This window comes from Leptonotus elevatus, chromosome 16 (assembly GCF_054856555.1).
Source record: "Leptonotus elevatus isolate MCC_2025b chromosome 16, RoL_Lele_1.0, whole genome shotgun sequence".
In the NCBI taxonomy this organism is placed as follows: domain Eukaryota; kingdom Metazoa; phylum Chordata; class Actinopteri; order Syngnathiformes; family Syngnathidae; genus Leptonotus; species Leptonotus elevatus.
Window position 1 is genome coordinate 4,920,079 of NC_141254.1, and position 10,973 is coordinate 4,931,051.

Genomic DNA, 10,973 nt, shown 5'->3' on the forward strand with positions numbered 1-10,973 from the left:
GAGAGTGAAATAGTTTCAGATTTTATTTGTTATAATTTTGATGACAAAACCACCAAAAATCTCAAGAAATTATATTGCATAACAAACAAAAGATTTTTAACATTTGATAGGAATTGGCCCTCTGGGGAAAAAAAAAAAGGTCCTACATAACAGTATGTTGAATGGATCTATATAATGAGTTGCACTTTTTGAATCAAACTATTCAAATGAATTAACTTTATTCTAATTCATTGAGATGCGCATGTATTATATTTCAAGAGATCATGCAGCTTTACAACAACATTCATGTCAAAAGGGGTCTGGAAACGTATTCAAGAATAAGATGTCATGTGCTTGTTTAGATCTCTGCTTACTGCTTAATGTCCAGAAATACAAACCCCAATTCCAATGAAGTTGAGATGCTGTGTAAAACCAAAAACTGTCACTGTGTTACCTCACCTTTTCTTTTAACAATGCCCAATGAGCATTTAGGAACTGAAAACCAGAGGTGGCAAATACAGATCCATAAAGTAAAAACCCTGCCACAGTTTGGCTTTAGCCATTGATGCTAGTTAGTTAGCTAGCTCGCTAGCTCCCTAACAGGTAAACGAGCACCATGGGAGCTAGCTATCTAGCCCCTTGGGCTAAAGCCAAACTGTGGCAGGGTTTTTACTTTCTGGACTGGGATTTGCCACCTCTGGTGAAAACTAATTGTTGAATTTGTAGGTAGAATTGTTTCCTATTCTTGCTTGACGTACAACTTTAGTTGTTCAACAATCATATTTTGTGCTTAGGTGCCACACAATTTCAATGGGAGACATGTCTGGACTGCTGGCAGGCCAGCCTAGTACTCACAAGCAGAGGTGGCAAATCCAAGTCGAGAAAGTAAAAATCCTGCCACACTTTAGCCCCAGATGCTAGCTAGCAAACTCCCTAACTAGCTCCTCGGCTGCGCATTTACTTGCTAGAGAGCTAGCCAGCTAGCACAAGGGGCTAAAGCCAAACTGTGGCAGGGTTTTTAATTTCTGGACCTGTATTTGCCACCTCTGCTCACAAGCTACACTGTTGCAACACAGGGAGAATGGTTTGGTATTATTGTTCAAGTAAGTAGGGACGTCCCTGAAAAAGATGTTGCTTGACATTTCTCAAAACAATTTCAAATGTGGACTCGTCAGACCACAGCACACTTTTGTGTTGGCAGCATTTTGTGGTGTTACAACTTTTGTAGATTTAGCGTTAACTGTTTTCTAAAGTATTCCAGTGTCCATATGGCAACATCCTTTACACCAGTGGTCCTCAACCCTGGTCCTCGGGGACCGGTATCCAGTCTGTTTTCCATGTCTCCTACAGCCAACACAGGTGGGAATCATTATCAGGCTTCTCCAGAGCTTGCTAATTAGCTTATTTTATACCCAATCATGACATGCACCTGTTTCCAATTAACCTGTTCGACTGTAGAATATCCCAAACAGGTGTTACACAACATCCCAACTTCATTGCAATTGTGGTTTGTACGAAAGAAATATATATTCTTTCTCACAGCGCTGTCATGAGTATTTGGGGGATGTCAAGTTGAGATGATGCTGTGTCTTTGACTTCTCATTTGCTAATGAGTGACATTTTTATTCATTTGAAGGGTTGTGCTAAAACAACACCACTACATACAGCTCTGCCAGCCAATCCGAGATATTGGCTGGGTACAGACCCTAAAGCAGCACCTGTGGGGCTGTGCGCTACCCAATCCCAGGTAACCCTCAAAAGAATCACTTGGAAGACGTCGGCCGTAGATCAATGCCACTCATTCCCATTCATGACCATGGAAATGTCATTTATTTATTTATTTTTTAATCCCCCACCTCCCGAGATTTCACAGTGGCACAGGTGAACCACCTCCACAACAACTTAGATCAGAGTTACTATGTATTTCTCTTCCGGAGTAGTGGTGTTGGGGTCAGGGGGCTGCAGCTGCCTGCTGTCACCTCCTGCATGTAAGATTCCTTACATGGAACACTTCAGGTTGCAGCCTTGCATAAACCTGCTGGAATGCACGTAATTTTTATGTTGTCCACTATAATTGCATGTGAAATGTTCAATAACCCCCCGTAATTGAAGTCACTTTTGACCTGATTTGAGGTTTCCCATTACTCATGGTTACTCATGTAATCACATCACTCCAGTGGATATAGAAAGTGAACATTTCAGTGGCCACGCTTGCAACTCAAAACATTTAAAGGTGGAAAATCCAGGTCCAGAAAGTAAAAACCCTGCCATGGTTTGGCTTTAGCCTCGATGCTAGCTCCCGAAAAGGTAAACAAGCACCATGGGAGCTAACTAGGGCGCTAGCTAAAAGGTAAACAAGCACCATGGGAGCTAGGTAGTGAGCTAGCTAGCTAGCACCTGGTGCTAAAGCCAAACCGTGGCAGGGTTTTTACTTTCTGGACCTGGATTTGCCACCTCTGAAAACATTCATATCTCAAATCAAGAAAAATATTTACAACATTAGGCAAAAATAAACATTTAGAGAATATTTAGCAAATGTGTGACATTGAATGTCAGTGACAAGAAATCAACATTCGCTAGCTTCGCAAATGTTTGCCCCTCAATGGGATTCGGGTTTTAGTGACTCATTAAGATGTTGTACTAATCATTTTTATAGAGGATAAAGAACGCATGCGCCACCATCTCTGTTCAAATAAAGCGCGACTATTGATGCTAACCCTTAGCATGTCAATGCCGTTTTGCTGGTTTGTTAGAATTAAGCTCAGCAGACTACTAAGTCAAAGCTATGCAGTTGTTTACAAAGTACACAACGTGGAAATCTCTATGTTCATGTTTAGTTTGACAATACAGTAAACTTCTACTTTGTGTATTGAATTAAGTGAAGATCAATTGAGTTCATTGCCATTATACAGCTTTTGTATCTCAAGTTAGCCCTCTAAAATAAAAATAATAATAAAATAAAAATCAACTGGATGCTAGCTTGAATCGCGAAAAAATAAGTCGGGTCACTCGTATCTCAAGACACCAATGTTTTATTTTGGGTTTTTTTACTTTTAAAGTAGGGTGACCAGATGTCACAGTTTTGAGCCTTAGCATTAGCTAAAGTAATAATCATCGGTTACCAAATTGACTAATACTTAAACTGGTTACAGATAGTTCCTGGTGAGAATTTATTGTATATTTGATTAGCGTCAACACTGTATTGTCCTCTTTTTGTATTTGTGAAAATCTGGTCACCCTATTTTAAAGCTCCAGCCCAACTCTTAACCCAATTGAAAATATGTGGAGTGAGGTAAAGTTTGCGAGTTAACGCTTGCCTAAAAACCAATCACGCTGTCATTACAGCAAAGGTGCCTTCCGTCAATAACTCAAAATTTAACATACTGTCTTTTTTTGCGACATAACAGGAATTTGTATGTCACTAAAGTAGACTAATGCAGAAGTTATAATGTAAAATATTTGTATGAAAAACATTTTGTACAGTATGTGCTAAATATCACATTAGCTTAGCGCTGAGCTATTGAGTTAATTGGTCACCATTTCTAACCTTGAAATGTTTTATGTTGTGCCGTCCTAAAGTAAGATTTGTACGATTTCTATTTGTAATATATAGATCCACTTGAGTTATAAAGCTCCCGTTGTTTTGGGAAATAATGGATATCTTTACGATATTTTCTATATCCACTGCATATTCTGCATATATGCACAGTTGTTGATTGTTGACTTGAGTTTGTGACAGGGTTGGAATGTGTTCTCAAAGCATGCCCTCACTGTTTTTTGTTGGACCTGCAATTGAAAAGAATATTTATGGAGTGTTAGCTGGGATGTACTTTCAACTGGGGTAAGTACGAATTGGCTTGGAGAGAGAAAGTTTGGAGAAGGTTGTGTCAGTGCAGTGGTCAGTCTAAACGATTACTGATAAACTGACTCTTATTTGGATGTGATTTGTTTTTTAAATATTGTAATTTTCATCATGAACAGAACAGAACACCCCGAGACCCTCATTGCATTGGCCCCCTTTCGAACTTTTGACATCAAATTGCAATGCTAATGCTTAATTGTAGCCAAAACGTCTTCTTTTTTGCATTCTATTCTCCCAAAACCTTCATTTTCGCTATTCAGAGTTTATACTACATGTTAAGTAGTAGTTTTGATCTCCTCAAATGGGCGGTCGCAGGGTGCTCAACTCAGCCAGGAGACGTTGTTGTTCTCCTGAGACGAGTGTTTCAACGTGTCTTTGCTTTCTATCTCCTTCTTGGCACCTTAACCATGTGCTGCCTCCTAGAGATGCTCAGGGCGAGTTTGTCCGACCCGGTCATCATCGTTCCCAGGGTGCTGCTGGAGGAGAGCCAGAACCACTGCTGGAAACACCTGAACACCGACGCAGCAGCGGAGTTGTGCGATTTGCCCTCGATTTGAATCAAACTGAGTAGTACTGTGACAAACACACACACTCACATACATACACAAACATTTTTAGAGGGAAAATGCATGTTTGAATTAGTTTTTGGGTCTAAAACTAAACAGTTGTTTGGCCTTTGGCATTATTGAAAAGGTGCTATATAATTTGTTCTCTTGTTTTATGCATTGTATTTTGAAGCTGTATTGACAATAATCCAAGAAAAAAACACACCATGAAGTGCTAATATCACATCTATAGAAATCTGTATACAGTTAGAGTGTAAATAAAAGATCAACACTTGCAAAATGAAGTATTTTTGTTTTATGTACACTTTGTGGCAAGTCATTTTTTAAGCAGGAAAAATATAATAGTGTTGGTGGAATATGTAAGGTTAATAAGTAGGTTAGCTGAATCCTTTTAGAAATTCAATTTAAAAGAGTTGATTGGAATTAGCTGGAACATTTGGGGAAGTTAATGTACCATAGATAACGTTAGATTTGGGAAATAAAGATGTCAAACTAATTTTTGATTTTACATATGAATTGATGTTAAAACATAACGACTAAAATAGAGCTGTTATTATATCTGCCAGTGTGCATGGGACTGTTGGATGCAATTTTGGAAATGTCTAATTCTACAGTACCGTATTTTCTGGACTATAAGTCGAACTAGGCTAAAAATGCATAATTAGGTAGAAAAAACAGTAAGTCGCATTAAGTATATATAGTATATTATAGTATAAGTCTAGAGTGCCCTCTTGTGGCTATCTGTGAAACGATATACCACCGGTATATCTTTTTTATAGTATAAGTGGAAGAGCCAACCTATGAAAAATAGTGTGACTTATAGTCCGGAAAATACGGTACATATTTGTTATTACTTCAATTAGGGGATGAGCGAGTACCAATACTGTCACACCGCGGTGAGGTTGTCTTGTCATTTCCTGTTTTATTTTGAAAATTCTGACTCCTCTCGTTTCAGGTCACTTGCCCTTCCTCGTGTGGTGTCAGTGTCAACCCTGATTCCTGATTGTGTCCACCTGTTTCCCATTACCCTCATGTGTTAAATGGTCTGCGTCTCCCCTGTCTGGTGCCTAAGTGTACTGACACAGCGTGGTAGTTTTAGAACCCAGACGCAGAGATAGAGGTTGAGGCTAAAGCAGCTTTTATTAAACAAAACAAAAGCTCCTCATTGAGAGGGAAAAACAAAAGCTATTCAAGGTTAATCTAAAGGCGCTCCAAAAGGGAGGAAGTCTAAACTACAATCAAAACAAAATCACTCCTTAACTAAAACAATACTGTGGCTATTCAAAGTTACAAACCAAAGTTCTCTCAAGGGACAGGGCAACAAGGCTGTGGACGGTAACTGGCTTTAGTGGCTCTGACGAAAACACTTAGGCACAAGACAGGGGAGACGCAGACCATTTAACACATGAGGGTAATGGGAAACAGGTGGACACAATCAGGAATCAGGGTTGACACTGACACCACACGAGGAAGGGCAAGTGACCTGAAACGAGAAGAGTCAATTTTCAAAATAAAACAGGAAATGACAAGACAACCTCACCGCGGTGTGACAAATACCAGGTATCAGTATCGGGCCAATTACCAGCCTTAGCTCAAGCAGAGAAGGGAAAAGTACTTACATTTCTCTACTTGAGTAAAAGTACAATTACTTGTGTCAAAAACAACTGTGGTAAAAGCAAAAGTACTCAATCAAATAATTACTCAAGTACAAAAAAAAGTACTGTAGCAAACCCAGCCAGTCAATGGTAAGCATACTGGTGTTTTATTCCTTCCCTGTTCCATTTGACACACTGTAAGTGCTATACTGTAAACAAACAAATAATAAACATAAATGAGAGTCCTTAAAATTGTCAAATATAACTTCAACACACTTTCAGTTAAACATGTGAAAAGTTAGCAAAAACAGAAAGCTAGTAGCATTAAACCATTTAGTAGAAGCTATTATTAGCTTCACTTCAATTACAATAACATACAAAAAAAAACTCATTCTACAAGTAATTCACGTCATGAAAAATCACAATAAAACAAATAAACAACTTAAATACCTTGTCCCCATTCTAGCTAGGTGCTTAGACAGCAACAACGTAAAACGATGTTTCAGTCAGTATAATACGTTGAATCACGGACCTTTTTTGTTTTTTCTGTATCGTTTAGTTAGGTGTAAAGATAAAGACACCTCTAGTAGATCCCACTTCCTGGACTGACGGAAATGCGCCAAAATAAAAGCACATAACATTAAAAAAAATTACGACTCAAAAAATAAACCATGAAGAGAACAGGATATTGACATTAAAAGTCCAAAAGCATGTCAGATTAATAGAAGTCTTTTATGAGTTCGTTACAAGTATAGGCTCTGAAATGTACTTGAGGAGTAAAAGTAAAAAATATTTTTACCAGATGTTTCCTTTCACGTCAAAATTGAAGGACATTAGCTAATGGAGCAAGACTTATAGACATCAGCCAGTTGACTCTCCGACTTGCCCTGCATCGAGTCGACAGTGTTGAGCTCACTCTCTCATCTTGCTGGTCCACTCTTCGCTGACATGATTCAACCTTCTTTCATATTGTTGACGAGCAGCCTGCAGCATTCTTACCTAGCTCAAATGATCCTCTGTTGTGGCGGTGTGCATCGCCCTCATATTTAAGGGTTGTTCTAATCTAGACAATTGCACGTCATGAGCCAATCACAAATTGGGATGTAGGGGACAGTGTGTAATTTCAAGATACTGATAGGAAGGACATAATTAATTTTGTTATCCAAACTTCCATTGTATAACTTAATTTTGATTAAGCTAAATTAAGATATATTATGAACTGTTAAATATGACTATAAAGAGGAGATGGTCGTTAGGGCATAATGTTTCACATCCTGTTTTTGTTGGTTGTCTTCCAAGATTAAAAAAAAAAAGTTAAAAAATGTGTTTAAAAAATCTTTTTTTTAGCCTCTTATACGTCTGTTTGGATTTTTCTTTTCTGTCTGAAAATTGGGAAGAGTGAACAGATGTTTACAAGTGTACACTTCTGTCTTCTCGAGCATTGCAATGGTGTTTTTTTTTTTGCTGATAAACTCCATTAGGACAGTTAGTTAAGAATGGCACCGAGTGCACCTGTCGTTTCGTCACTTAAGGCTGAAAGTCGTTTAAACAATTCTTGCAAGCTTTAAGGTGTGCTCTATTCGGCGCCATTCAAATGACGGCTTTGTTTGGAAGCATTATTATGATTTTTTTTTTTTTACTTGATTTTCACGCATGCGCAAACATAATGCGCACTTCGCTTGTTGTTTGTTGGCTCGTCCTCCAATGAGGAAGTGCGCTATGAAAAAAAAATGATTAATTGATTACATTCTGTGCTGACTGACTGGGAGAGAATTAACAACCGTCTTATAGTGAAGCACAATATGTTTATGTGTCAGTTTTAAGTGATACAATCAATTTGGCACGTAACAAATAGCCAACATGTTTAAATTAGAACGAATCACGTCCTGCGTTCTTCAGTAAGATGTCCATATCAAACGCAGAATGCTTTATCGTCATAAAAACAAATCTTTTACAAGTTTGAGGGTAAGTGAATCAGACACACTGTTAGCTCCTGTTAGCTCTGTGTTGTAGCTCTTGTTAGCATAGACAAACAAATGTCACATTCCACGTTGCTCATCATTACTATGTGCTGCGTTCATTTTCATTTATAAAGTTTCATTGTAAGTTTTCACGATTTTTAAAAAAAAATATTATTGTGCAACAAGACACACTTGACCAGACAGGACACTGGAGGTCAGTGGAGGATGAATATCAGTCTCTGGATTTCTCTCTGCTCACAAATTATTTATAATGCGAAGAGCTTGGCTAAAAGTAGGGGGAAGGTCGAACAATACACAAACATAGATTATGAATTTCACTTTTTGAATTGAATTACTGAAATAAATGAACGTCTCACGATATTCTAATTTGTTTTGCAGCAAATTAATTTGATTTTGTAAATTCTCTTCTTGTTACATTTGAATGGTTAATATCATTTTCTTTTCTCCTTGTCCAACCCGAACACCTGGACAATTTTAAGCCTTATTTAATCTAACATGCACAAACCCCACAAGGCCGCCGGGAGTGACATTCGAACCCTGGACATCAGAACTGTGAGTCATATGTGCTAACCACGACATTACTGTGCTGCCAATTGGTCAAAATTATACAAAAAAACAAAACAAATAACAAAATCCATATACAGCTTCTCCTGTTCAGACTGGCTAAAAGAAATACATTTTTGGAAATAATATTGAACGGTACAGAAAAATGCAGCATTTCTGAAAATGTGATCTGCATTAAAAATATAATAACATTTTAAAAAATGTGGGTACTTTCGCACCAAACACGCGCACTCATTCATAATCACGCCACTGTCCTTTAGTGTGCTGACCTGTTGCCATGGAAACGGTTTGCCAGTGTTTTCTGTCGGTGACGTCGAATGCGTGTGCGTGTGTGCGTGCCTGTGTGACGTAAGTAATGAGAGCGCCAGAAAGGGATTGTGCTTTCACTATTTGAATCTATAACTATAGCTTCCCCTTGTGGTCAAATTATGATGCGACAATCCGAAATGGAAACTAGTCGGCCTACAGGGGGAGTTTACGACGGCTCACAGACGTAAATTAGTCGGGTTATGAAACAATCACTCATCCTTTTTTCTTTTTTTTTTTACATTAAAATTATGGGGGGTGGGTGCTAAGTAATAATACATGTCAAATTAAATTATACAAATATGTTACACTCAACACAAGGAAATAATTATTGCTTTTTTTCTTACAATATCTAACTGACAAAATATAAAGCCTGAGATCGTTAATGAAAGCCAAAAAAGATGGCTGAATTCCCATAAATTGACATTTATCTGAAATGTTGCCAAAATAATAAATGAACCCAAAACACATTTGCTTTGCTTTTTCTATTTCTTTCAACAAAACCAAAAATAACATTCTTCCAAAATAAAACAAAATATTTGTCAATGTAAGTTCTGATAAAAGAATGCAGTATAGACCAAAAAAAAAAATCACTTGTTGACATAACGTCATTTTACCCAGAATGCTTAGTTTGCCATTCTGGAGGACAACCATGCCAAATGAAAACACGAAGAGGGAAGCTTTGTTATTGGCCATCGGTGTAAATACATGTAGAATTTTGTAAAAACAACAACAACAAAAACTTACATGTAGAATTTTGTAAAAACAAAACAAAAAAATAACAGTTTGTAGCAGACGCGTGTGGCGTCATGCATGTTGTGATAATGACATAATCTGATCTACTGTTGAAAGGAGACCGAAAAACTCCTCTTTCATCTATAACCGCTTCAAACATCAATGCGTATGTAGGAATGGAAAAAAAAAATTGCTTATGATTTTATTTTATTACTTTATTATTTATTTACTCTGTTTACACCAAACACGCGCACTCATTCATAATCACGCCACTGTCCTTTAGTGTGCTGACCTGTTGCCATGGAAACGGTTTGCCAGTGTTTTCTGTCGGTGACGTCGAATGCGTGTGCGTGTGTGCGTGCCTGTGTGACGTAAGTAATGAGAGCGCCAGAAAGGGATTGTGCTTTCACTATTTGAATCTATAACTATAGCTTCCCCTTGTGGTCAAATTATGATGCGACAATCCGAAATGGAAACTAGTCGGCCTACAGGGGGAGTTTACGACGGCTCACAGACGTAAATTAGTCGGGTTATGAAACAATCACTCATCCTTTTTTCTTTTTTTTTTTACATTAAAATTATGGGGGGTGGGTGCTAAGTAATAATACATGTCAAATTAAATTATACAAATATGTTACACTCAACACAAGGAAATAATTATTGCTTTTTTTCTTACAATATCTAACTGACAAAATATAAAGCCTGAGATCGTTAATGAAAGCCAAAAAAGATGGCTGAATTCCCATAAATTGACATTTATCTGAAATGTTGCCAAAATAATAAATGAACCCAAAACACATTTGCTTTGCTTTTTCTATTTCTTTCAACAAAACCAAAAATAACATTCTTCCAAAATAAAACAAAATATTTGTCAATGTAAGTTCTGATAAAAGAATGCAGTATAGACCAAAAAAAAAAATCACTTGTTGACATAACGTCATTTTACCCAGAATGCTTAGTTTGCCATTCTGGAGGACAACCATGCCAAATGAAAACACGAAGAGGGAAGCTTTGTTATTGGCCATCGGTGTAAATACATGTAGAATTTTGTAAAAACAACAACAACAAAAACTTACATGTAGAATTTTGTAAAAACAAAACAAAAAAATAACAGTTTGTAGCAGACGCGTGTGGCGTCATGCATGTTGTGATAATGACATAATCTGATCTACTGTTGAAAGGAGACCGAAAAACTCCTCTTTCATCTATAACCGCTTCAAACATCAATGCGTATGTAGGAATGGAAAAAAAAAATTGCTTATGATTTTATTTTATTACTTTATTATTTATTTACTCTGTGAGCACTTTGTGACAGCTGCGGCTGTTTGAAAGCGCAATAGAAATAAAGATGCCTTGACTTGAATATTTTATTGAGCGTTTATTT

General features: G+C 37.4%; 1 protein-coding gene across 3 annotated transcripts in view; it reads left to right on the forward strand.

Annotated features, from left to right (window-relative positions):
• Positions 1-4,687, forward strand: part of map6a (microtubule-associated protein 6a) — a 26,886-nt gene extending 22,199 nt beyond the window's left edge. For 2 of the 3 annotated variants that reach the window (XM_086098294.1, XM_086098295.1), the window contains exon 4: positions 4,265-4,687. In XM_086098294.1, coding sequence (XP_085954420.1) covers positions 4,265-4,412 — 148 coding nt within the window. In that variant the 3' untranslated portion in view covers positions 4,413-4,687. Of the gene's footprint in view, positions 1-1,615; positions 1,727-4,264 lie in introns of all 3 variants that reach the window. The other variant, XM_086098293.1, reaches the window with a different exon arrangement.
• Positions 4,688-10,973: the final 6,286 nt, after the last annotated feature.